Consider the following 26759-nt stretch of genomic DNA (forward strand, 5'->3'; position numbering starts at 1 on the left):
GCAGAGCTGACAACGCCGTCATTTTATTCCTGACATTGGTTACCAAGACCAGGGTTCCAAGAGCTCCTTCCGGCTGATCGGTCGGACTTGGGAGGCTTGCTTCGGCTCGTCCCCTTGGACTGCCTCGGCTCCCAAGCGTTTTGGGAACCTGGGGCTCCAACGTGGGGAATGTGCCAAGAGATGTAATGCAGAGTCCATGATTGGTTGCCGCTGGAACCCTGCGCTAATACCCCGGCCCTTCTTGAAGCTTGCGCATGTGATGTGCGGGAGGTGCAGCGAGAAAGAGGGAAGAAGTAGGGGGCTTGTACGAGTTAAAGGCAAAACGATTTGATCCGGATGTAGTTAGCGTGCTAAGGCCCTATAGGCCCAGTGCCTCCGGGCGAAATAAATTCCATCCATCCATCCGATGTGCGGGAGGCAAACTGGCGGACAGAAACGGTTCCGATCCCCTTCATGACTCGGCTTTTGTTCGAGGGAGAGGAGAGTGGATACAAGAGAATTCTACAATATCTATGGTTTCTCTGTAGGGCTTGAAGTTGGGATGACTAGGTAGTTACCTGACACTCGGGCGCTGGGTAATGCACCCCGCAAAGCCTGGAAAGACATGTCTCAGCCACTCGCGTCATCACGAAGCGCTCTCCATGTCCCTCCCTTTTCGTTTGTCAGGTTGGCGTTGTTTTGTTTTATCCTTGGAACTCAGCGCAAGACGAACGGTTCTTGAGTCGAGGCTCACGTTCTTTGCATACCTAAGCTAGGTACCCACTGGCTTATCGCTAATCGAGGCTCAATGTTGTAATTAGCGAGGAGATCATAACTACCGCTAACGGATTCTCAAAATCGGGGTTTTGCGCCTGGAGGGGCATTTTGCAGACTGCATGTACGATTAAACGATGCACAGCACAAAGTATAAATCATGCAACTCCTAGCAAACCCGATAACAGCCGGATAATTATTCCAATTGGCTCTCGTCTCCGCCCGGCGAGCCCCGTTATCCAAATAGTCTAGACCTTCGTTGCTTGGCCAAGCTGAGAAGAGCCGAACACAATGTTCACATCCAGCCACTCACCAGCTTGTCTTAGGATATGCGTTACGCCGAACGCGCATTGCACGCCCATTTCCATTTTCATTTGCGGAGGCTTCCGAAGATCCGGCTCTTGTGAGTCGATTTCTCTTCCATGTTGCAAGCCTTGCATGCCCATGCCCGACTTTGGCCGGCCTTTAGCCCAGGCGCCCGGAGGTCAGATGGCATGCTCAGCAGCAGGCTTGCCATTGGCCACTCGCTCAAGCACGGAAACACGGAGGAGGAGGCACGCGGCTAGACCCAGTGGTCTTTCTGCCCGTTACCCATCTTACCCGCGTTCCAGAATTGCCAGATGGTCAGATTACTGCACCTGATAGTCAAGATTGCTGTGCCTCGGAAAAAGCAGTTGCTATTTTTGTGTCACATTCCCTTTCTTACAGAGTACTTTGTACATACATACGCCGGGGTGTGGGCTCTTATCGGCTTCTGCGGCCAGTCCGCTCTAGACCACTCCACCATGGCTCACAAGTACAGGCCCGGGCGTAGTCACAGGCACAGGCACATAAGCCTTCCTCTCGGAGGCTATTAGGTACTTGCCGCACCGGCCCGCCGGCCACGTCCACGGTCGGTCGGGTGGTTTTCACCGCACTGTTGGCTCCCGGGCCTTTGGCCCCGCAAAAGACACGTCTAGATAGATATCCCCGTCATGGTCTCTCGCTTGTGAGGTCCTGGCACATACACATTGCGCTTTTTAACAGACTATCGGTTTCATTCAGCTACTCCTCAAGCCGAGAGCCTAACCTTATCCCTACCTACCCGTTTTCTTTCTCCCGCACACCTCCAATCACCAGTATGGATGCTCATTCCATGTCCGTCACCAGCGCTGCACGCAAGAAAACGTCAAGGATATACCAGGACCTCAAGACCACCCGGCTTTACGGCGCCTCGCCAAGGAGACTGAGTATTATGGATAGGGTGCTAAAGGTATATAACACCCATCGCGAGTGTAGTCCCTTGATTTAGTCCTGCCCATGAGCGGAATCCATGTTAGGATCACACCCACAGTGCACAACCAGACGATGTGTCGTAAAGTCGATCCGAGGAAGCGTTGGGACTTAGTACTCGCTAACACGCACGGTAGCTCGAAAACCTCGACCCAAGTAGAAGACCACATGTCGGAATCGTCGGTGCTGGCTTCGCCGGACTTAGATGCGCCGACGTGCTACTCCGGAATGGTTTCCGCGTCACAATATTAGAAGCCAGGAACCGTCTCGGCGGCAGGATCTTCCAAGAGAGGCTGCCTAATGGTCATTTGATAGACATTGGCGCTAACTGGATCCATGGCACAACTGAGAACCCAATCATGGATTTAGTCAAGGAGACTAAGACAACGGTTGGCGTCTGGGATAACCATTCGTGTGTTTATGACGAGGATGGGCAGCTTCTTCCCCCCGAAGAGGGAGAGAAGTACTCGACCCTGATGTGGAACATTATTGAGGCCGCTTTTGAACATTCCAACAAGCATGGCGCGAATATCGACCCTGGGAGGTCATTACTGGATTTCTTCCAGGAAGAGGTCGTGAAGAGGATACCAGACAGCCAAGAGGGCTATCAGAGGCAAAGGCAGATCCTCCTTCAAATGGCCGAATTATGGGGGAATTTTGTCGGTAGCCCTCTCAGCACTCAGAGTTTGAAGTTTTTCTGGCTAGAAGAGTGCATCGAGGGCGGTAGGACACACTCTTCTGGCCCCCTTGGCATACTTTGCTAACTGGTCCCAGAAAACCTCTTTTGCGCAGGGACATACAACAAAGTCTTGGAGAAGGTTGCTCAGCCGGCCATCGAGGGCGCGGATATCCACTACCAAACCCGCATCTCCGAGATCTACGGCAAGTCTTCGACACAAAATAACATGACCAGGGTCAGGACTACCGATGAACGAGTCTTTGAGTTTGACGAGGTTGTCGTCACTTGCCCGCTTGGCTGGCTGAAGAAGAACCTGCAAGCCTTCTACCCGCCGCTCCCTGAGCGGGTATGTCATGGAATCCAAAATATTGGCTATGGAAGTCTAGAGAAGGCCAGTCCCACCTCATAACCAATACCAGGAATACAAAACTTACCCTTTCATAGGTCTACATATCCTTCGGCACCGCCTTCTGGCTCACGCCATCCCCAAACGACAACCGCATAGTCCAAGGCTTCTGCCAATGGCTCGCCCCAAATTATGCACCAGACTCCAACCCCAACCGCCACCTCACCGAGATCGTCGAGCTGGGCTCCCTCGGCGCCGCCGCCCACCCAACCCTCCTTTTCTACCTCTACGGCGAGCAGTCGCAACACCTCACCACCACCCTCCGCTCCTTACCCTCCCAAAAAGAGCGCGACTCCTTCCTCCACGCCTACTTCAAGCCCTACTACTCGCGCCTGCCCTCCTACGACGAGGCCAGCGCCGCCTGCCAGCCCACGGCGTGCTTCGCCACCGACTGGCTGGGCGACGAGCTCGCGGGCCACGGCAGCTACAGCAACTTCCAGGCGGGCCTGCGCGAGGGCGACAGGGACATCGTCTCGATGCGCCACGGCGTGCCCAGGGAAGGCGTGTGGCTGGCCGGCGAGCACACCGCGCCGTTTGTGGCGCTGGGTACCGTCACGGGGGCGTATTGGAGTGGCGAACATGTGGGGAGGAGGATTACGCAGGGGTACTGGGGGGCGAGGGAGAGGGAGAAGGAGAGGGGGGTTGGGGTGGTTGGGGTGGTTGATGGGGAGAAGGGGGGTGAGGTGCAGGGTTAGGGTTGTTGTGCTTCGTTGGATGATGCTGTTTGCGGGGAGGGAGGGCACGGGGGGTTTCCGTCGGTGATTTGGCGATGTCGGCTTTCTTTCGGCTTAACGGAGTTACTTGTGCAGGCTAGGTAGGCGGTTTAATTATTTTCGCGCGTTACAGCGATGTGATCTTGGGGATTTGAAACCTGTGGTTGAGGACCAACCCCAGAATTTCCTCTCTGTTTAAGCTTTGCCTCTTCCTTGCGATCCCGTCGAGATCTGGGGGGTCATCTGATCCGGAGGAGCACGGCATTGCCTATTTTGGCCAAGGAGGGCAGCACGACTCGAAATACACTGCTTAGAGTCATGACGACAAGGCAGCAGTCGCCGTGGATTGGATAATTCAATCACTGCCCCTTGCTCATGTATGGCCACGTCGGATGTGAGGCTCGGAGAAGGCCTGGGGCCTGTTTTCGTTGCATTTCCCCTCTCTGTCTGCCCAATATCAATTGCCATTTTCCGACCTGTCATTGAACTGGAGCTTCTTGAGCTTTGAAGTGGGCGCATCCATAAAAGGCGGAGCACTGACGGTTGAGTCTGGCACAGTCATGCAGTCATGGCGTACGAATCTGGAGTGTCAGAGCATCCGATGTGGGCCACCGACCCCCTGTACTTTACCCCACGCCTCACGCTAGTGATAAGGCCGATCAACTGATTGGGCTCTCTGCCCAACACCACAGAGCAACTCAACCGCCGCTTGTCACGGGTGGTGGTTGTCTTGCACCAGACACCGACACCCTGCTAACTACATCGCCCATTCACCTTCCTTCATCAAACCTCTCGGTCGCTGGTTGACTTTTCCCTTCCATCACACAACACAATCACGGCATTAATTTGTGCTGTTTCACCCGGCGCCTTGTGTTCTGGCAACATAGGCTTTGTTTTTGTTACCGAGCTATCTCCATCTTTGCCGCCATCCAAAGAACCTTGCCCTGACGACCTAGCCCATTTTTGGAACGATTTGGAGCCCAGAACCGATCGATCTCTGCTAGATGATGACGCCCGCCTCACCATGAACTCTTCGGACGGTCTTTTGTGTTATAAGTTCTCGACCTTGGTGGACGATTAACTAATCCATAGCGCTTAAAAGCACCAGCCCCTCTCCCAGGTTCTCTTCCATCTCGCTCCGAGTGCCTGCGACTTCACCCACGCCTTCACCTTCGATTCACCCCACGTCGATAGGTATCTTTCATCCCACAACCCAAGGCGACTGCCACAACGCCGACCCCCCAGACGGCCCATCATGGCATCTTTCTTTCAATCATTTCGCAGCTCGTCGATGGCGAAGCAGTTACTTCGCTTTGCTCTTTCGCGACTGGACCTCCTCGACACACAAGCGCTTGATTTGGAGAACCTCGACTTTGCCCTTGGTCGAAATACGGTTCTAGAGTTTCGAGATGTTGGACTAATTCTCCAGGTAGGTTTTCTGGGTGATTCTCTAATGTGCCTCCTGCGTCTCGCACTGTATCTGGGGATTGACACACTTTGGCGTAGAAACTCGAGAGGCTTTTGGGGCTGCCCCCAGCCTTCTCTCTTCAAAAAGCCAAGGTCCTCATTCTCCGCGTCACGATTCCCATGGACTTCTACGCCAGCCCCATCACGGCCGAAATAGATGGGGTCGACATTCGCTTGAAAGTCGCATCTAAAAAAGAGAAGGACCGGCAAGACGCTGGGAAGAGAGGCAAGGGCATGGCCGGTTCTGAGGCCGTGCCGACAGCCGCGGACCTTGCACAGTCCTTCTTGGAGACGCAGCCCGTGGCGGAGAAGGAGGAGTTGGAACAAGCTCTCGCCGCTGAAACCCAGGATCTTGCTGCTTCCATGGCTGCTAGCGAACCGGAAAGCGACGACGACTCGCCGGTTGGCACTGGCCAACCCCTTTCATTACCCGTTTTCTTGACCAATTTCCTGCACGGCATCGTGGATAGGATTCAAATTCGCGTACAGAGTGTTACATTTCAGGCGGATGTCGAAGTTGCGGTTGATTCCAATTCCCCAGTTCCGGAGCCCGTCACTTTCCAGCTATCCCTGGATAATATCAACGTGGAAGGCGTAACTTCAACATCAGAAACGCCAGACGAGGCCTCCACAATCGTGCACAAAGAGGGCAAACGCCATGTTTTACTCGATAATATTCGGGCGGCCTTGATCACCGAGACAAACGTTCTCTCCTCGCTGGCTCGGTCAGCGTCGATGCCCTCGTCATCGGCCTCGCGATCGCCTGTGGCCCCGCGCTCGCCCGTTGATAACGAAACCACCGCCTTTAATCCATCCGGGCTGTCCCGCAGTGTCGGCTCCAGTGCAATGGCCGGTTCAAGAGACAGTTCCGATGACCTCCCGCAAAGCCAACACCTACAGGACAACGAAGCTGCGTTCAATATCCCGTACGATTTTGGCGACAGCAACGAACCAAATGAGGCCGACGAAGCGTCGCCCCTGTCTACCCCGAGGGCCTCTCTTTACCGCGGCTCGCCTCCGCCAACCATCACTGATCATGCGAAGTCGGCGGTTCTCGAGCCTTCGCCTCTAATCTGGTCGACCGCGGAGCGGGAGGCGCAATCGGTGCCATTTCTTCGCCCTCCTGAGGGATTCCCCCTCTCCAATGATCCGTCTCCTGCAGCTTCCGTTCATTCCAGCTCTACAAATCGGAGCTCAGGCAGCTCGGCAAGAGACGACTTGGCCGAATCACACATATATAGCCACGAGGACGCCGAGAGCATGTATATGAGCGCCTTTTCACAGACGGGGTCCCAGGGGCTGCGCACCGGCATGCCGGGCGCCTGGGATGCCTTTGACGACGCGGAGGAGAGCGAAACTGAAGCCGGGCCGTCCACATCAACCCAGGCGGCCCCCTACGATGGGTCCTTTGACCCACCCCAACCGGATCGAATTCCTTCGCCTGAGCAGCCATCTCAAGACCAGAAGAGAAATTCCCCCAGTTTCTATGCACAGGATTCTTCGGCAGAGGTACCCGAACCCCCACAAGACGACATACCCACCCCTCGAGGGCCGACGCGCCTGGTAAAGCAACTCCTATCGCTGAGCTCTATCTCGATCTACCTTCCGTCGAGTCACAAACACGTCAAGATCGATACCCCTGATGACGGCAAATCAATATCGCCAAACATTCCAGGAGCTTTCTCCATGCATTCGGCGGCCGCTACGAGCCCCAAACCTACACCCGCCGACGAACCAGCCGGAGAAACAACACCCATCGACCCATCTATTGAAATCGTACTGAAGCCCGTAGAGATCCAGTTCGACGCATCAATTGGGTTTCTCCTAGCCATGGTTGTCGCCCAGCTCCTTGAAGCAGCTCAAGGTGGGTCGAAGGATGCTGCGGGCCCTACAGCAGCGAAGCCGCCTTCGGCATCCCCGGATGTCAAAGTCACGGTCGAACAGTTGTCCGTCCTTTTCCTAGAGAAACTTGCAGGCGTCGCCGATGTCCCTCAAAGGTTCTTCGAGAAAAGCACGCCAGACCTGAGTTCCGATGTACTACTCCAAGCTCAGGTTGTTGATCTCAGGGGTTCAGTCTCCCATGACGGTCCGCAGACGGAGATGGACTTCAGCATCGAGAAACTAAAGTTTGGGTATGCGAATGACGACATCGTCTCATTTGATCGCTCTGTTCTCATGTTCGAGTCTGTTGCAAACACATTTCCCTCCGCCGGTCAGGATATTTCGGTCAAGGCGACGATGGGACCCGAGATTTCGCGGCTAGAAGTCAACACCCTGCCCCTCTATGTCCAACTAGATCTCCAAAAACTTGACGAGGTGTTCGGCTGGTTTGGCGGGCTCAGCAGTTTCCTTAACATGGGGACTTCCATCACCGCAAACACGTCGAGAGCCGACAAAAGCCCGGCCAACCCAGTTCAAAAACCCAAGGGTGTCCGGTTTGATGAGCCGGTCCACCCCGATGACCAGGCCGTCACCAGGGAGAATAAGACCGATTTGCGCATCAACGGCCTCCAGGTTGATGTCTTGGGCAAGGATTGTAGTGTGATGCTGAATACCAGCGCGTTCAAATTGGTCAGCCGAGAAGGCGGCATCGGGATACATCTCAGCAGGATACGACTATCAGGACCATACTTCAAAAATTCGAGAGCCGAACCCCCTATCGTAAGCGAGGTTTTGGACACCAGAGTCGAATTCCTGCCGTCGCCCCGAGCCAAGGATCTTGAGAGGCTACTCGAACTCATCACTCCCTCTAGCAACAAGTTTGACGAGGATGAAGACGAAATTATGGTTGACACGCTACTGAGGCAACGCAGAAAAGGTTCTGTCCTTTCCTTGGCCATCGGTAAGGTCAGATTTGACGCAGGTAACCTGCCACAACTCACCTGCCTCCCAAGTTTGATCGATGACTTGGCTAAGCTCGGAACCGTTGCAAAATATCTCCCCGAGGATGATCGGCCAGGGCTTCTCACGTTATGCCATGTCAAAAATGCCGAATGCCGTGTTGATTTTGGCGGCCGGTTCGGCGCCATTCTGACTTCGCTCACCGACCTAGAAGTGGCACACATCTCAATGCCCCAGTTGGCCGCTGTCGCCCTTGGCGAAATCGCGGTTACACGGAACAAGATTGAGGAGCTGGTGGTGACTTCGCCGCCGCCGCAAACTGGTCCTTGGCAGAATTTGCCGGTCTTTAGGTTGAGGTTGATCGATGACATGGAACCAGTGCTCAAGATCAAGCTGATGGGATTGGGCTTAGAGTACCGGGTTCCTACCATCATGGATCTTCTCAACCTCGGCCAAGATGTTACGCCGGAGGATTACGAAGCCGGGTTGGCCGCATCCGTTGCGAGCTTGGGAGAACAAGCCCATACGGTCATTAAGAGAGCATCTTCGGGGTCGTTGACGTCGACGGGCCAAGCCAAGGCTCCGAGGTCGCTGAAGGTGGATGTCGCCTTCCGGGACTGCCTCATCGGCCTGAACCCCCTCGCGTTGCCGTCCAAGTTGACCGTCGCTCTCACCGACGCTCATCTTGAGATGGTGCCAGGGCCGCAAGAACTCGTTGCGGTAACGACCATGAAGCGAGTTTCTGTCCTGTTAATTGACGACATATCCATCTTGGAATCGCCCGGTGTCCGTTTTACGACGTCGCGACGCCCGCCGGTTGTCATTTCTACACAAGTTGCCGAGTTATGTACAATGGGATACGTCAACATTTGCCAGATTTCGTCAGCAAAGGCAACAGTGACAGTTTCAAGGGACTCACAAGGTGATACGCAGTTGGAGGTTGAAGTTCGCGACGATCTTTTGGTCCTTGAAACTTGTGCGGATTCGACGCAAACTCTTATCACGCTGGCCAACGCTCTGACACCGCCTACGCCGCCGAGCACGGAGATCAAGTATCGGACGACAGTCTTCCCCGTCGAAGACTTACTAGCTTCTATCAGGGCGGAGACATTCGGCCGAGCCGAAGGCGAGTACGACCTTGACAACGACTTCGATGTCCCCCAGGAGCTTGGAGATGATGCCGATAGCGACCTAGACTTTGACGCTGGACCAAGTGATAGCCCGCTGAATCTTGACTCGCAGTATCTCGAAGAGAACATCGTCCAGGAAGAGCTATTTGACGCAACGTCTAGCTCGATGCTCCGAGAAGGGGCCACCAAATTCGAGGACACGAACGATGGAGTTCTTCTTAGCACGGCTGGCCTAGATAACCCAAGCAGCAGTGGGCTGGAGATCAGCAGCAGTGACCTTTCTATCACAGACGACTACTTCGACAAGGGACCGGTTGGCCGCGGCACTGCGCATCGCTGGGACTCCAAGACGGACAGGTACGACCAGCACAATGAGATCAAGCTCCAGCGCAGCCCCTTGAAGCTTTGCGTTCGTGATGTGCATGTCATCTGGCACTTGTTCGATGGCTACGATTGGGAGCGCACGCGCGAGGTCATCGCCAAAGCCGTAAAGGAGGTGGAGGCAAAAGCATATGAGCGGCGGGCCAAAACAGACCGCAGGGGAGGATTCGACCCAGAATTCGGCGAGGATGAACCCATCATTGGGGACTGTCTTTTTAATTCCATCTATATTGGCATTCCGTCCAACCGTGATCCCAAGGAGCTCGCCCAGGCGATCAACCACGGCTTGCACGATTTCGGAGACACAGAATCGATCGCAACCTCGACAGTCACAACTTCGACACTCCGTGCGGCCGGGCAACGCCGCAGATCCAAGAGTTTGCGGCTAGATCGGAGCAGGCGCCACAAAATCACGTTCGAGCTCAAGGGCGTGAGCGCAGACGTGGTCATGTTCCCGCCCGGCTCAGGGGAGACAGTTAACTCACTTGACATCCGGCTCCGCGACGTTGACGTTTTCGACCATGTCCCGGAGTCGACGTGGAAGAAGTTTGCCACGTATGACCTCGACGCCGGCGAACGTGAATTGGGCGCCGACATGGTGCACGCCGAAATCATCACCACAAAGCCGGCAGATACACCGGCTACCGAGATGGTCATCAGTGCCACCATTCTGCCCCTAAGGTTGCATGTTGATCAAGACGCCCTCGACTTTATCACCAGGTTCTTTACGTTCCGAGACGAAACGGCGCCGATCCACGCGTCCCCGAGTGACGTCCCCTTCATCCAACGGATTGTGGTCAACAGCATCCCAATCCAGTTGGACTTCAAGCCAAAGCGAGTTGACTACGCCGGCCTGCGCTCGGGAAAAACGACAGAGTTTATGAATTTCATGATCCTCGAAGGCGCCCGGCTAGTTCTGCGCCGTGTCATCTTGTACGGTGTTTCTGGGTTCGACCGGCTCGGTGATCAGCTCAACGATATCTGGACTGTCGATGTCAAGCGCAACCAGCTGCCCGGCGTCCTCGCTGGCCTGGCACCCGTACGCTCCCTCGTGAACGCCGGCTCCGGCTTCCGAGACCTGATTGAAATCCCGATCCGCGAGTACCGCAAGGACGGCCGGATCGTGCGTAGCCTCAGAAAGGGTGCCACCGCCTTTGCCAAGACGACCGGCACCGAAGTCGTCAAGCTCGGAGCCAAGCTTGCCATCGGCACCCAAAACGTCCTGCAGGGTGCCGAAGGCCTGCTCGTGCCCCAGACCGGGGAGAGCAGCAGTAACGCGGCAGCCGTCGCCGCCGTGCTTGGCGATGATTGGGACGAGGCCGAGTACGAGGAGGAAATCAACCGCAAGTTCAGCCTGTACGCGGATCAGCCCCTCGGCATCGTCCAGGGCGTGCGTGGCGCGTATGCCAGCCTGGCGCGGGACCTGTCGGTTGCCAGGGACGCCATCATCGCCGTCCCCGCCGAAATCATGGAAAGCGAAGGCGCACAGGGGGCTGCGGCGGCGGTGCTCAAGAAGGCGCCTACCATCATCCTCCGGCCGGCGATCGGTGCCACCAAGGCCATTGGGCAGACACTGCTGGGCGCGACGAACTCGTTGGATCCGATGCATCGGAAGCGGGTTGACGCGGTGAGTTTTCTGGTCCTTTCTTTCTTTCTTTGCGTGGCCTGCCTTGTGCTAACTAACTGTCGACAGAAATACAAAAAGCATTGATAATCGGCGCCTCGGCGTGGGTGTGCTGCCTTTTGGGGTCGAGTAATGAATGAGGAACGCTGGGATAGGAAGCATCATAGGTTGGAGTCGGAGTTGAGAGGACATTATCAAGCTTTACTTAAGGCGTTTGTGTTTACTGTATGCTCTCAGGAGTTTCGTCTCGTCTCGGAGTTCTGTTTGTTTACCCACGCGCCCCATTTCCTTTTTCTTTCTCTCTTCTCTCACTTCCCTCATCGTCAGAACATCTCATCTACACCCCCGGATTCACATACCGCATTTTCGTCTTGCTTCGGTAACGAAACGAGAGTTTGCATTAGATTGGCGCTGGAAGGATTGGGGATAGGATGCGGATGGGCTACTTACTACATATGATACACATAGCATCTCCTGCCATGGTCCTAGATGGGATGGGATTGGAAGAGGGATGGATGGGTTGATAGATGGGGCGGAGATTGGAGATTGACTAATTATGATACGTATTCGAGTAGTAAGTAATTTGGCTTTGTGGATGTGTGGTGAGTGATTTGTTTGCTTTCGGGGAGTAATGGTGACGGGTTTGGTCCGCGGGGTGGTCATATATACGTTGCGTTGGGCGGGGAGGACAGCGGAGAAGAATAAGAGGTTGGAGAGCAGCGCTATGTACGAGAGGGACGTTCAGTACACGATGAATGAGCATGTCGTCGTGTTTGGGCGTGGTAGATTTTAACTACCTGTATTAATATAAGAGGGAGGTTACTGGGGCGGGGTTGAGTAGGCACAAAGCTGAATGGTAGTTGAACACTTAGCTTGAGCCACTAACCGCTTGGTTCCGATTATCAACTGCAATACATTGCCTTTCTTTCCGGCATTGGGCCTAGCGTTGAAGCAGGGCCATAGTCAAATGTAGTCATGTCCCCCTTCCATATAATATAATACTTTCCCAGTATCCCAACACACCCCAAGTTACCGCCGTAGCAAACTGATCCCCCCATCAGCGTTTAAAACTCGATATATGTTGAAGAAGGCACAAATCCGGCCACCGTAGCATAAACCCAAGAGTAAGCCAAGCACCGCCAACCCTGAAGCAGCTAACCTCCCATAACTCCATCCCAAACCAGTCCCAACACCAGCTTCCAAGAATCAATCAACCAAATCAATAACCGCTCTCCTCCCGCCTCTCATCCCCACGACCACCACCCCCGCCGCCACCGGCCCCCTCCCTCTCAGCCCTCGCCCCCGCCTCCCGAATCGCCTCCTCATCACCACGCAGCTTGGCAAAATAGCCCTTGACGTCCTCGGCGCTAATGACCTGCTTGCTCTCGGCAAACTGCTGGAAAAAGGGCATCAGCTTGTCCTTGAGGTGCTGGTAGGCCATGACGCCCTCGATGGCGCGCACGCGGTCGACGTTGCGCAGCGCCGACTCGCCGCGGTCGTACAGGCTGCCCTCGCTGTTGTTGTTGGCGCTGCCGCCGTCGCCGTCTTCTGAGGTGGGGGGTTCGTAGGTTTCTTCTTCTTCGAGGAGTTGGGGGTGCGGGGCCAGGAGCGGGAAGCAGGCAGGGCAGTGGCAGAGGTGGGTGCGGAAGGTGGAGGTGAGGAAAAGGGAGAAGGGGGTAGTTGATTCGGGAAGTGGCGGGAGGGTGGTGAGTTTGCAGGTCGTTGAGGGTGGCGGGTTGGTGAGTGTTGTTGCTGTTGTTGTGGATGATGGCTCTGCTAGTTCGCTAGTGTCGACTTCGCTCCTGGGCCGCTTGGAGGTCTGGGAATCGGTTTCGTCGTCGGCTTTGCGCTTCCTGGAACCGCTATTCGACTCTCCGTTGCTGGTGGTAACAGGGGGCGCTGCCGAAGTAGACTCGTGTGACGTAGCGCTTTGCTTGGAGAAAACGGGCGGCAAAAAGCCGGGGGTGCCAGCATATCTCTTGATCCAGGGATGGGCCTCGACACACTTGTAGCAGAGAAAACTCTCGAACTCGTCCTCGGCCGGAAAACCTGGGGGAGGCGGGGGGTCATTGTCGTCCTCGTCTCCTCCTTCACCCGCTGCCTTGCCATCCTTCTCCGTCGCCTCCGCATCCTCGCTAATAGTCGGAAGGTTGCCGTTCGTATCCTTGGTCTCCGTCTTCACTTTATTCGCCTCCAGACCCTCAAACCAGTTCGGGCCCAGCCCGACCACACACCCAGGATGCCACCAATCCTCGCCACAGCCACCCGTTTCGTGTGTGCCTAACCCGAGACATTGAAACATGGTACCCTTTTGCTCGAACGGGTCATAATCGCACTCGCAGCCGCAGAAGCGGTTTCGGAAGTTCTGGTTGTACTTGTTGTTCGGGTTGGGCTCTTCCGAATGGACGCCTCCCTTGGTGTTCGTCTCCGGGTTGATGCGCAAGTTGCACGGGCTGGACTCGGGGAATCGCGTAGTGCCGCAGTCGCATGTGAAGTTCCGCTTGGTGAAGATCTCGACGAGGGTGTGCTCGCCGTGGCACTGGACCGAGCAGGCGTAGCAGACACCGGCAGCATTGTAGGCATCGGAGGGGTTGGCGGGCGGAGGATTGCAGGTTAGGCAGGCAAAGACGCTCTGTCGAAGAGGGCCAAGGGGATTTGTGCAGTGTTCAATACTCTGGAAACGCGTTAGTCGGGGTTGGGGCGTCAATACGGCGATGATCGTACGTAGGGCAAAGCTTCGCGGGCATCAGCCTCGAGCTGCATCTGATCTCGAATAAAGCTAGAGACAAGTTAGATTTTCTTGAATCAACACCCGGCTTTATCCTATTCAAAGACACGTACTCAGCAGCAGTTTGCGAATCATCCGATCTTTGCGAAATGCTATCAGTCCGTGCTTTGGTACGCGCAACAGGCGCGTCGCCACTGTCGGCGACAGACGGTTGAGAAACAGAGGAATCCATTGTTGTGGTCAGCCGACAAAAGAGAATTGTTAAATTCCTGCCAGAATTATGGCATTCAACTTGTATCAAGAGCTAAGAGGCTTCGTTTTGAGAGGGGATAGTTGATTTTATCTTTTAAGAGGAAGAGGTGTTGGGGATGTCGGTTTCAATGATACACTGCACAGTATGAATGCCGGAAATGGTATCTTATCGAAGGACCCCACCCCCAGCAACCACTTTACGCGACCACCCCAATCAGGCTTAGCGGTATCGCGAAAGCGCGTTGCCCTGAACTGAGTGGGCGACGCGAAAAACAGGGGGAAGCAAGCAATTCGACGCCCAATTCCGTCAGTTTGCATCCCTCCACTCCCTCCGCACAACCCCCGAGATAATCACCGTCGCCAGTGCTTCTGCACTTCAACTACTACAGCGCCCGTCTCTGGCCGAAATACCTTGAGTTTTTCGATTTCTGAACCCATAATCTCCGGGAATATCACAAAAAAAATGAGGTATGTTTACACCCCCCATCCCCCGCTTTTACATCCCCGGCCTCGAACCTTGTTCTAACCGACAAACTCAGTTCCCCGCTTCGCGAGCACCCCTCCTCGGCGAACCGAGGCATGCCACCTGGTAGAGCCGGCCGGAAGCGAGCCCGCAATAATGGTGACGATGCCGCTTCCTCGGTCGGCGGTGCGTCGAGCCCTATCATGCCCTCCTCACCACCCGCCTTCAACATTGCACATGGCGGTGACGACGAAGACGACATCGAGGAGGACGTCGAGATCCAAGATGACATCGACGACCTCGATGAGATGGCCGAGGACGATGTCGACCTGTTCCGGGAGGGCTTTGAGCGAGATTACAACGACAGGGCCGACGATGCGTACGAAGGGATCGACCTCGATGACGAAGGCGAATTTGATGCCATGAACCTGGGGGACAGGCGCCGCTTGGAGGCCCAACTCAACCGCAGAGATCGCGAAGTCGCTCGGAGGCAGCGCATCCCCGCTGCCTTTCTGCCTGGTGAGGACGATGACCGCGATATTGACCTCACGGCCCAGCCCCGCCGCCGCAGGCATCGGTACGATGAGGATCCGGATGAGGACATGGACGGCGACATTATGGATGAGGAACTCTCGCTAGAAGCCTTACACGACGTCAAGGCTTCCAGCTTGACCGATTGGGTGGCCCAACCAGCTGTGCAGCGGACCATCAAGAGAGAGTTCAAAGCGTTTTTGACCGAGTACACCGACGACAGCGGCTCCTCAGTCTATGGCAACCGCATCCGCACGCTTGGTGAAATCAACGCCGAGTCTCTAGAGGTATCATACGAGCATCTCTCTACCTCAAAAGCCATCCTGGCCTACTTCCTTGCCAACGCCCCGGCCGCCATGCTCAAGCTGTTCGACCAAGTGGCCATGGACGTTGTCCTGCTCCACTACCCCGACTACGAGCGCATCCACTCCGAAATCCACGTTCGTATCTTTGACCTCCCTGTTCACTACACCCTCCGCCAGCTTCGCCAATCGCACCTCAACTGCCTTGTGCGAGTCAGTGGAGTCGTGACTAGGCGATCGGGTGTTTTCCCGCAGCTCAAGTACGTCAAGTTTGACTGTGGCAAGTGCGGCATCACCCTGGGCCCTTTCCAGCAAGAGTCGAACGTTGAAGTCAAGATCTCGTACTGCCAGAGCTGCCAGTCCCGCGGACCCTTCTCCCTCAATTCGGAGAAGACCGTCTACCGGAATTATCAAAAGCTCACTCTTCAGGAGTCACCGGGCACCGTTCCCGCGGGACGTCTTCCCCGGCACCGCGAGGTGATTTTGCTCTGGGATCTCATTGACAAGGCCAAGCCCGGCGAGGAGATCGAGGTCACGGGTGTCTACCAGAACAACTACGACGCTCAGCTGAACAACCGCAACGGGTTCCCCGTTTTTGCCACCATCCTCGAGGCGAATAATGTCGTCAAGTCGCACGATCAGCTGGCCGGTTTCCGCATGACCGAGGAGGACGAACACAAAATCCGTCAGCTATCTAAGGACCCCCATATCGTCGACAAGATCGTCAACTCGATTGCCCCGAGTATCTACGGGCACACCGACATCAAAGACGGCAGTCGCCCTGTCTCTCTTCGGTGGCGTGGCCAAGAACACTAGAGATGCTCATCACATCAGAGGTGACATCAACGTGCTGCTCCTCGGCGATCCGGGTACCGCCAAATCCCAAGTCCTCAAGTATGTCGAGAAGACAGCCCACAGGGCCGTCTTTGCCACTGGCCAAGGTGCCAGTGCCGTCGGTCTCACGGCTAGTGTCCGGAGAGACCCGTTGACAAGCGAATGGACGCTCGAGGGCGGTGCGCTGGTGCTTGCCGACAAGGGAACTTGCCTGATCGACGAGTTCGACAAGATGAACGACCAGGATCGTACCTCGATTCACGAAGCCATGGAACAGCAGACCATTTCCATCTCCAAGGCTGGTATCGTCACGACACTTCAAGCCCGTTGCGGCATCATCGCCGCCGCCAACCCTATTGGTGGGCGCTACAACTCAACCATCCCCTTCTCTGCCAACGTCGAACTTACCGAGCCCATTCTCTCCCGTTTCGACATCCTTTGTGTCGTCCGCGACACGGTAGAGCCCGAGGAAGACGAGCGACTGGCGCGCTTCATCGTCGGTTCTCACAGCCGCAGCCACCCCATGACGAACCACCACACCCAGGGAACGGCGGCCAGCAATGGTGATTCAATGGACGTTGAGGCCGACTCCGCGCGCACCGACACCCAATCCACTGCTGCGGAACGCAACAAGGAAGGCGAAATCCCCCAGGAGCTGCTGCGCAAGTACATCCTGTACGCGCGCGATCGCTGCTCGCCCAAGCTCTACCACATGGATGAGGACAAGGTTGCCCGCCTATTCGCCGACATGCGCCGCGAGAGTTTAGCGACGGGCGCCTATCCCATTACCGTATGTTATGCCTACCCCCTTTTCCGTCCCCTTTTCCTCGAGCCCGATCAGAACATACTAACGCCTAACCCCCGTAGGTCCGTCATCTGGAAGCCATCATCCGCATCTCGGAGGCCTTCTGCCGCATGCGGCTGTCTGAGTACTGCACATCGCAGGACATTGACCGTGCCATTGCCGTCACCGTCGAGAGTTTTGTGGGTAGCCAGAAGGTCAGCTGTAAAAAGGCGCTCGCGAGGGCCTTTGCCAAGTACACTCTTGCTCGGCCTGGTCAGAGCCAGCAGAGGAGGGGTGGTGCTGGGAGGGGGAGGGGAGGAAGGCAGGGGGTTGTTTCGGCTTGATCCCCCTTGAGGTTGTTGTCTTTTGGTTTGTTGGGTTGCTGGGGGCGTTTTGGAGGGGGTATGATTGCCGTGTTGGTTCCATTAAGCCGAGAAGATGCATGTCGGTGTTTTGGCAATGAGGTGATGACGATGGGAACAAATAAAGTAACCGCTTTTTACCGAGAGATCGGCAATGGAATTTACGAATGAAACTTAACTCATGATGCGATTGAGCCAAACTAGCTTTGTTTATTACCACAGCAGAGTCTTGATTTACGTTTTCATTTATCGGCGTCGTCTCTGATCGTTGTCAGGGAGGAGCGAATGTAAACCGTATCATAGTAGTCTCAATAGGGGCTAGTTAACAGCCTGTGTTGAAAATCGAAACTTCAGTAGCAGTCAACAGAAAGTGGAATAAAAAAACAAGTTGAGGTACAATAACAGAAAGATTAGGGTATTTCATACAATCCTCATAGCAACTTCGGCACGCTCAGAGTAAACCCACGCCAGGTTACTAAGCCGAGTCTTCAAATCTTAGCCTTGCTCCCCTTATAATTCGGCTTAATAGGCACCTTGGGGTGGTCACCCGCCAACGCCAACCCCGTCACCCCCTCCAGCGCCTCGACCGCCTCATATGCCCTCCCCAGCGGCACCCGGATGGTCCCAAACCCAGCCGCCTTAGCCGCCTTCAAATTCTCCCCAATATCATCCAAAAACACCACCTCCCCCGCCTGCACACCCTCCGCCCACCCCAACGCCCTCCCCCTCTCCGAATCCGCATTCGCCCTCGCAAACTCATCCACCCTCCGCAGCGCCAGCCGATAAATCTCCGGGTCCGGCTTCCGCAGCCCGACATGCGCCGACGACACAAACACATCAAACAAGCTCCGGAGCGGATCCTCAAAGAAATCCCCGCGCGAGTACTCGTGGTCGGGCGGGAAGATAACCGTGTTGCTGAGCGCGGCCACCACATACCGCCCGCTGGCCTTGAGGGCCTTCAGGGCCGGGAACATCCAGGGGTCGGGGGCGCGCGCCGACGACATCATGTCGAAGAAGAGCCATTCACCGTCGAGTTTGGGGAGGGGTGGGACGGTTTTGGGGAGGGCTGGGTTGCGGGCTTGCTGGGCCCGGTAGAAGGCTTCCCAGCGGGCCGGGTCGTGCAGGTCGCGGTTGAAGCCCGCAAAGAAGGCCGCGTCCATGGGGATGGCGCCCGTTTCGAGCCGGTGCCAGAAGCCCGAGGGGGCCGTGCGCGAGATGGAGTAGTTGATCCAGCCTGGGGGAATGCCCAGGCTGAGTTCGTAGTCGAGGATGGATTGGAAGGGGGAGATTACCTGAGGAGTGGGAATGTTAGGATGGATGAGGGGGGGAGGGAATGTGGGAGGGCGTTTTTGTGAGATGATGGCTCGACTTACACACACGCCGCCAATGTCAAAGAGGATGACTTTTGGCCGTTTGTTGGAGGGAGAGGTTGTGGTTGCCATGTTGTCGATGGCTTCGAGAATGACTTCAACAGGGAATTCTTCAGAGAGCATTACAGACTACTGCTACGTGATTCCACAATTGTGATGCCAAAAGTTTGATAGTAAACAAGTCATCATCGTGAGAGATGTAATCAACCCGGCGCGGTGTGTGTTGAAGCAAGCCGAGCCGGGGCTGAGCGGGGCCGAACCTCGGCTCAGGTTCCGTTTCGACTGGTCTATTAATTTGGACCCTAACCCTGCAAGAAGCAAGAACTTGTCGCTTATGTAAGTTTGCTCTCGTCGCCAACCCCTCCACACCCTCGTCCCCCACCCCAGTCCAGCTTAGGGCTGTGGGGTGAAATTTGGCCCACGAAATATTACTGCCCGCGAATTTCGTTCTCGATTTTGCATCCCGTGTGTCGACCTGCCTCAGAACGCATCGTCCATCGACAAACCGCCAAAATGGTGAGTTAACCACGCCAAATCGGCTCCCCAGTACATACCGATGGAATTGGAGAGTCAATGCAAGATGCTTCGGACGGGGGAAATATTCTGAAGCGCAAATTGCTGACTCGGGGATCGCGATAACCAGGCCTTCCACAAGTTGGTTAAGAACAGCGCGTACTACAGGTAAGTTCTCGCCAAAGAAAACAGTTTGGGAAATATTCAGGCGAGTGCTGACTTTGCGTAGCCGCTTCCAGACCAAGTACAGGCGCAGAAGAGAGGGCAAGACCGACTACTATGCCCGCAAGCGCCTGATCGCCCAGGCCAAGAACAAGTACAATGCGCCCAAGTACCGCCTCGTCGTCCGTTTCACCAACCGCGACATCATCACCCAGATCGTGACTTCCGAGATCAACGGTGACAAGGTCTTCGCCGCTGCCTACTCGCACGAGCTCCGCGCCTATGGCATCGAGCACGGTCTGACCAACTGGGCCGCCGCCTACGCCACCGGCCTGCTCCTCGCCCGCCGTGTCCTCAAGAAGCTCGGCCTGGACGGTGACTTCGCTGGTGTCGAGGAGGCTGATGGTGAGTACACTCTCACCGAGGCCGCCGAGACCGACGACGGCGAGCGCCGCCCCTTCAAGGCCAACCTCGATGTCGGTCTTGCCCGCACCTCGACCGGTGCCCGTGTCTTTGGCGTCATGAAGGGCGCTTCTGACGGTGGCATCCTCGTCCCCCACTCCGAGAACCGCTTCCCCGGTTTCGACATGGAGACCGAGGAGCTCGACGCCGAGACCCTCAAGAAGTACATCCTTGGCGGCCACGTCGCTGAGTACATGGAGACGCTCGCCGACGATGATGAGGAGCGGTACAAGGGCCAGTTCGTCAAGTACATTGAGGACGAGGTCGAGGCCGACGCCCTTGAGGAGCTCTACACCGATGCCCACGCGGCCATCCGTGAGGACCCCTTCAAGAAGTACGAGAGCGACGCGCCCAAGAAGACCAAGGAGGAGTGGAAGCAGGAGTCGCTCAAGTACAGGAAGAGCAAGCTCACCTATGAGCAGCGCCAGGAGCGCGTCAAGGCTCGCATTGCCGAGCTTCGGGAGGAGTAAATGGCTGGCTTGCTAGGAGGAGATACCGGCTGCATCGTCTAGGCTCATGACTTGTTCTTTAGGAGTTTGATTCACACATTGGGCGGGGGCACATGGGGGTTAATGACCAGGGTTCACCAAAAGCCAATCAACTTCTGAGCATGTGCAGACGAACAAGATCTCAACCCCAGATTCCAGATCTCTTGGCTGGGTCGTGTGATGTAAGAGCCGCTTGCGCGGTGCCACACATGTAAAAACCGGTGTGTGAGATGTTTGATGCTGGCCTCCGTCTTCTGTAACACGTCTCGGAACGGAACCAAATTGTGTGGAATGAATCCCGCCGAGGCAACCCGCTTGCGCGCGAGGCGCAGGGTCGCCAAGCAGCACCAGGGTGCAGTGTGCGATTTGCATTGAAATCCACCTGGTTGGCCGGCTGCGGGCCCAGACATACAAGGCTCAGCTGCTGATGAGGTCATGCGGGCACCGCAGGTGTGAGTGCTTGCCATATGGGGAGAACGAGCGACTGGGCTTCGTTCGCAGAGGTGACTGCGAGCATCATCTCGTACGATTCTAACTACTGCATAAGCAACGCCGTTTGCGGGCAAGCATAGTTCCGCCATGCGTTTGTCGAGGTTTTGTCATCCACTATCCGGCCCTACTATGTTCTTGGCCTGCCAACTTCCTGCTTGGCTAGACTGTTTGACGGCGGCCTTTCCATTCCCTCGGGTGCTCCGAGTCTCGATGGTGGGAACGAATAATGGCTAGATAAACTGTGCTCGCCTCCGCGAACTTCGCGCTTACATATCAAACCGACCGAGTCCGGCGAGTCCGATTTTTCCCGGTGGGCGACGAGTCTGTGTCATCCTAGCCTTCCCCCATGTTTGTTTAGCAACGGAGGGTAGCTCTCACCACCGCCGCCGATCTTGAGCAAATCGTTGGATGTTCCTCGTACAGCAGTTCCGCAGCGACACAAGAGGTTGCTTGTTGCTTGCGTGAGACAAGGATCGCCGGCTGACGATCGACCTAGTTGGACCCTTAACCCAGGGCGGAATCAACAGTACAGCGCACAAGACAGCGCTGAGCGCGTAGGGTGGCTCGTGGGTGGAAGGATGGATGGATGGTGGTGGTTGCCACTGCTCGCCGCCTTCCTTAAAGGCGCGCTCCACGCCGCCACCGGTTTGCGGGCACGCGGGCTTCGTGCTATGATGTGAGAGACCCTCAATTTCCGGACTCCGATCTGCAAGGTGGGCGCCACGAGATAGTCCTTTCTTGGCCTCTGGGCATCTGAAGTTGTTTTTACATATTCTTGCCGTGACATGACACACCATTCATTCAATGCCCTGTCGACTTTGAACCCTTCGTCACATCTGGAACCCTCCCCCGCGCAAAGCAACCCTCCCCGGTTCACCTCCATTACGTGATCGTGCCGCGGTGAACAAGCGTCTCGATCAGCCGTCGGCTTCAACCAGAAAAAGGAGGACTAGAAAAAAATAAAACCAACAGCCCTGTCCGGCGGGCGGCATCGCCATCGGGCAAAGAGAAAAGTACCGCGATATCACGACTGTGTATTAGCAATCACAGGCACGCGAGCAATCGCCCAGCGCATCTTGATTTTATAATTCCAGCGGCGACACCAACAACGATATTTATTGAGTTCAACTTGACCGATGCCATGGCCGTCTCCAGTACCACCATAGGGCATCAGTGACGGAATTCCGCCGACAAAGAGCACACACACATACCATACCATACCTTGCCGCACTTGGCCTTTGAGCCGCAGACGAGAACGGCCGGATTAATAGGTACATTTTGGACTCGGTTCTCTCCGTTCTCGGTTGGTCCGACGGGAGGCACCGCATCGTGCAATACCTAATTCGCACACCTGTTTGAAGGGGTCGAATCGCTGGGCTGGGAAACCTTCATTGGTGGCGCTTTTTTGCCCACGATAACTGTTCCTCGGCCAGCTGTGGTGCGACGACGTCAAGATGGAGCACGTTCACAACTTGGACGTGAGCTGGATGACCCACGGAAATCCCAAAGGTTCGCATCCACATCGCGCAGCGTCTGCGCATCGGTTTTACTCACCGCCCCTAGGGGGTTTCCACATGGAAGGAGAATCGTGACGCGGAGCTCCAAAGTGCTTGACTAATCTGTGTAAAATCTTTTGCAGACAAAGTCGCAAGGAATGCGACAGCACGGCCAAGATCTCTCTCCAACTCGGTCCACGACACTCCGGCCCCGAGCCCCGCCCCCAACTCTTCTCCGTCGCCCGCGGTCGATAACAGCCAGCCGGAGCAGGAGAAACAGACGGCGCTGACCCGATCCAACTCGGCCAGGACAACTTCGGAAGAGAAGCGACTACCGTCTACACCCTCCCCCCAACGCCGAAACTCGTGGTTCTCCAACATCTCGTCCAAGTTCACATCAGGGAGCGGCGCCCATCAAAGTCCCCCGCAAGCGACCAACGCGTCACCGAAACCCGCCGAGTTCTCAGTGCCCAAGGTTACTCCAGCCAAGAACGCCGTCCTCCAACATGGCGCGAGACCCGAAGGCGAGGCCCCGTACACACCGGCTCCGCCGAAGTCGTCGCAGACTGGCCTGCTACAGGTCTTCCGGCGCTTGTCATCCTCCAACGGCACCCTCAACCCCAACATAAAAACACACAATCACGGGCTCGTCGAACGGCGCGTGTTGAACGTCGACCGTCACAGGGAGCGCTGCGACATCAATGGGCTCAACCAGTCCAAGCTCCGGCGGGTGGCCTTCTGTGTCGATGTCGAAATTGCCCCCATGCCTAGGTATGCCGACGAGACGGAAGGTAAAAAAGGGAGCAAAATGAACAAGGACCAAAAGAAGAAGATGAAAGAGAGGGGAGAGGGCGAGGCGCTGAAGCAGCCCAAAACGATCGAGGCCCAAAAAGAGGTGGACGGCGCGGTCAAGATCACCGGCGAAGAAGTACCCATTTTTTTTTCCAAAGAAGGCGTCGAATCCAGCAGCCCTCCGAGCGTGAGCGTAGACAGCATATCGGAAAAGGCTACTTCGACCGACAAGAAGAAAGAGAAAAAGAAGAAGAGCGAGGAAGAGAGGAAGGCCAGAAAGGAGAAGCGCCGGAAACAGGCCGAGGTCAACGGCACCATCCCCATGGAACTGCACTACGACAGCGACTCGTCCTCCAGCGGCTCCACCCCCCGCCCCGGCACGCCCAAGACGCAGACCGTGCCGACCACCAACCCGGTCAGGATATACCGCCGGTGCTGCCAGCTCAGGGAGACGCCGATCCTCCGCAAGATCACGGAGCAGCTCATGGACCCGGACAACTGCTCGGCCGAGCCGGGCGTGGTGGAGAGGCTGGACCTCGCCGGCTACTGGATGCAGCTGACCGACCTCCTCACCCTCGGCGACTACCTCGCCGTCGTCCCCGTGCGCGAGGTCATCCTCGACAACTGCGGCCTGACCGACGAGGGCCTCCGCGTCATCCTGGCCGGCCTGCTCGCCGCGAGAAGGCCCACCAACAGGCGGCGGAAGCCGCTCAACGGCGTGGACGGCTTGGCCGGCCAGGGAGGGGTGGTTGAGCGGTTGGTGCTGAAGAATAACAAGATCGGCCCCGAGGGCTGGCGGCACATATGCTTATTTATTTACCTTTGCCGCACGCTGAAGAGCCTGGACCTGTCGGGGATACAGTTCCCTCGGCAACCCGTGGCCGCGTCTGCCGCTGTGAACGGGAGTCCCACGCCGGCGGCGAGACGCCCGCCGCAGAATCTCTGTCAGCTGTTGTCCAAGTCACTGGGGGAGAGGCTTGGGGGCTCGACGCTCAATCTGCTGGGTCTGGGGCAGACGGGCATCAGCGCCGAGCAGCTGGGGCTGATCATCGATGGTCTTCTCCTCTGTGGCGTGAAGCGGCTGGGCCTTGCCAACAACGGCATTGATGCTGAGGGTCTCGGGCATGTTGCGCGGTTCCTGGAGGCTGGCCACTGCGAGGGTCTTGACTTGGGAGGGAACAATCTGAGGGATGAGCTCGCCACTTTGGCTGATGCGCTGACGGTAGAGAATTGTCGACTCTCCGCCCTGAGTCTGGCAGACTGCAACCTCACTCCGTCGGCGCTGTGCAAATTGCTGCCGACGTTAGTTAAGCTGGAAGAATTCCGGTTCATCGATCTCTCGCATAACCAGGAGCTGTTCAACTCCGACCCGAGCGCCGTGTGCGTGCTGAGAAGGTAGGCTGCCCTCGCTCACCCTTGTCCTTCATAGACTTTACTGACTGGTCCTGCAGGTATCTGCCCAAGATGGCGTGCCTCAAACGCATCCACCTGGCAGACTGCGCCATGACGCCGGATCAGGTCATTGCGCTGACCGATATCCTCCCCGAAATCATCGGCCTCGCCCATGTCAGCTTCCTGGAGAACCCGCGGCTCGTCGAGCTCACGACCAACGCCAAGTCGGAGGAAACCCAGGAGGATGCGTGTGCGCTGTTTGCGTCGTTGCTCGCCGCGGCGAGGGTGTCCCCCAGCCTCGTGGCCATCGACATCGAAGTCCCCAGCGAGCAGTCGAGCGACCTCGTCAAGGCCCTGGCCAAGCAGGTCGTGGCGTACTGCCTGCGCAACATGGAGCTGGCGGCGGCCACGGCTGCTGAAGCGCAGACCGAGGTGCTCACCAAACATGAGCCCGAGTACCCCCACGCCCTGCAGCGGTTGGTCGGACACGACGTGACGGTGTCGACGGACATTGACGCCGATGTGGATGCTGCGCCCGATGAGGACTACGTGATCGGTGGTACCGGTGTTGTCCGGGCGTTGGCGTGCTGTCTCGAAAATCGTGGCGATGAGTCAAGGCGGCAGTCGGGCGAGTTTATCCGCGACGTCGAGAACGGCGTGGCCCAGCCTCCGCGTGCAGTGCCGAGCGGCGGGAAGGCAAAGGAAACGTCTAAGCACTTGCTTCTGAGTGCTAGGAAGATCCGCCTGCGCCTGCAGCCTGCCATTGATAAGGCTAAGGCGACGGCGGATGACACCCATACTTACCGTATGTTTCCCCTTTTCCGTCCCCAACTATATCACCCCACTAAACTAACTCGTGCTTGCAGAACGTCTCATGTTCCTCTCCAACACCCTCAACGGCGTAATCAAGCGCTTCGAGGACGAGTTCCCAGACACGCGCGTGTCCAACTCCGCCGCCAGCACCATCGACCTCCCATCATCAGAAACACCGAACCTCCCCCCCAACTCCTCCATCCCCAAAATCGCCACCCCCACCCCCGCAGGCGGCGGCGCCTCCCTCTCGGACGAAGACGAGCCCGACCCGGCCACACCCACCGCCATCAAATCCCCCTGCCTCTCGCGCTCCAACTCCCTCCTCTCCCTCAGCTCCAAGGCCCTCGCCCACGAGGAAGGCCGCATCCTGCGCGCGGGGCACAAGTTCCGCGTCGGCGTCGTCGCCGACGCCCCCCCTTCCGGCCCCGAGCCACTACGCCCTGCTGACGTCGGGGTTTGGAGGATGGTCGGTGCTGACCCCCAATCATGCGGCGCATGCTGCATGATTTGCTCGAAGGAGTTGGGGGATGAGGAGCTGGATGCCGAGGTGCGGGAGAAGGGGGTTGTGGCGGTGTTTTAAGGAGAGGAGGGCGGAGATAAAGGGCTAGGTTGCGGGCGGCGGATCCGGCACATTGGGACCGGTTTTGTGGAGAGTCAGGAGATGGCGAGGGCGAATGCGAAGGGTGGAGGGTGTTAATGGGGTTGAGGTTGGAGGTGCGGGTGCGGGTGAGGTTGGAGCTGGGGTGTGCGAATGTGAATGGGAGGAGGAGTAGTAGTAGTAATGAGACGGCGGTGGAGGATTGAGTGGGCTAGGTAATGGGGGGAGAAAGGGAGAGGGAAAGGGGAAGGGGGAAGGAAAGGAAAGGGGGAAGGAAAGGGAGAAGGGGCGTGGTTCAACAATCCCCTCATGTTTTTTGGAAGCGCGAGCGAAGAAACGGGAGGTTTATACCAAGCTGGTTGAGATTGGTGGAGGAGGCGGATCAAGCAACATATACATACCTAACTCCCTGATTTTTAGCGGGCGTTTGCGTTTGGGGGAGGAAAGGGGGGGAGGGGGACTTTGCAGGATGGACTTAGCATGTCGGAGATAGGCTATCTCCAGTTAGTATATAGTATATCACTCTGCTGCGGAGGTCTTAGCATATCCTTTTTTGCCATGAGATGGACAATGATAATATGCATAGGAGTTTTGCTGCCCAATCAATCACTGTTGTTGTGGTATCCTGCTGTGAAGGGGGAGGGTGGTTGGCTGTGGTG

The 26759-nt window shown here is 56.6% G+C and overlaps 7 protein-coding genes across 7 annotated transcripts; 5 read left to right on the plus strand and 2 right to left on the minus strand.

Moving 5' to 3' along the window:
* Window positions 1–1873: 1873 nt before the first annotated feature.
* On the plus strand, window positions 1874–3805 carry CHGG_07015 (uncharacterized protein; the record flags this gene model as incomplete). The annotated part of the gene is made up of 4 exons (XM_001224670.1): window positions 1874–2005; window positions 2163–2748; window positions 2800–3050; window positions 3149–3805. The coding sequence occupies 4 exons, from the start codon at window positions 1874–1876 to the stop codon at window positions 3803–3805; spliced, it is 1626 nt and encodes a 541-aa protein (XP_001224671.1).
* A 1273-nt stretch (window positions 3806–5078) lies between these two features.
* CHGG_07016 (uncharacterized protein) lies at window positions 5079–11353 on the plus strand (the record flags this gene model as incomplete). Its single annotated transcript, XM_001224671.1, has 3 exons — window positions 5079–5252; window positions 5330–11269; window positions 11336–11353. 3 exons carry the CDS (start codon window positions 5079–5081, stop codon window positions 11351–11353), a joined length of 6132 nt encoding a protein of 2043 aa, XP_001224672.1.
* Window positions 11354–12485: 1132 nt separating this feature from the next.
* CHGG_07017 (uncharacterized protein) lies at window positions 12486–14226 on the minus strand (the record flags this gene model as incomplete). Its single annotated transcript, XM_001224672.1, has 3 exons — window positions 12486–13898; window positions 13991–14045; window positions 14108–14226. The coding sequence occupies 3 exons, from the start codon at window positions 14224–14226 to the stop codon at window positions 12486–12488; spliced, it is 1587 nt and encodes a 528-aa protein (XP_001224673.1).
* Window positions 14227–14709: 483 nt separating this feature from the next.
* On the plus strand, window positions 14710–17504 carry CHGG_07018 (uncharacterized protein; the record flags this gene model as incomplete). Its single annotated transcript, XM_001224673.1, has 4 exons — window positions 14710–14714; window positions 14786–16284; window positions 16379–17166; window positions 17244–17504. 4 exons carry the CDS (start codon window positions 14710–14712, stop codon window positions 17502–17504), a joined length of 2553 nt encoding a protein of 850 aa, XP_001224674.1.
* A 506-nt stretch (window positions 17505–18010) lies between these two features.
* On the minus strand, window positions 18011–18964 carry CHGG_07019 (uncharacterized protein; the record flags this gene model as incomplete). The annotated part of the gene is made up of 2 exons (XM_001224674.1): window positions 18011–18814; window positions 18896–18964. The coding sequence occupies 2 exons, from the start codon at window positions 18962–18964 to the stop codon at window positions 18011–18013; spliced, it is 873 nt and encodes a 290-aa protein (XP_001224675.1).
* Window positions 18965–19405: 441 nt separating this feature from the next.
* CHGG_07020 (60S ribosomal protein L5) lies at window positions 19406–20499 on the plus strand (the record flags this gene model as incomplete). Its single annotated transcript, XM_001224675.1, has 3 exons — window positions 19406–19408; window positions 19536–19573; window positions 19635–20499. 3 exons carry the CDS (start codon window positions 19406–19408, stop codon window positions 20497–20499), a joined length of 906 nt encoding a protein of 301 aa, XP_001224676.1.
* Window positions 20500–22463: 1964 nt separating this feature from the next.
* On the plus strand, window positions 22464–26082 carry CHGG_07021 (uncharacterized protein; the record flags this gene model as incomplete). The annotated part of the gene is made up of 4 exons (XM_001224676.1): window positions 22464–22518; window positions 22649–24692; window positions 24749–25494; window positions 25556–26082. The coding sequence occupies 4 exons, from the start codon at window positions 22464–22466 to the stop codon at window positions 26080–26082; spliced, it is 3372 nt and encodes a 1123-aa protein (XP_001224677.1).
* Between the last annotated feature and the right edge of the window lie 677 nt (window positions 26083–26759).

Source organism: Chaetomium globosum, genomic scaffold (assembly GCF_000143365.1).
Source record: "Chaetomium globosum CBS 148.51 scaffold_5 genomic scaffold, whole genome shotgun sequence".
Taxonomy (NCBI): domain Eukaryota; kingdom Fungi; phylum Ascomycota; class Sordariomycetes; order Sordariales; family Chaetomiaceae; genus Chaetomium; species Chaetomium globosum.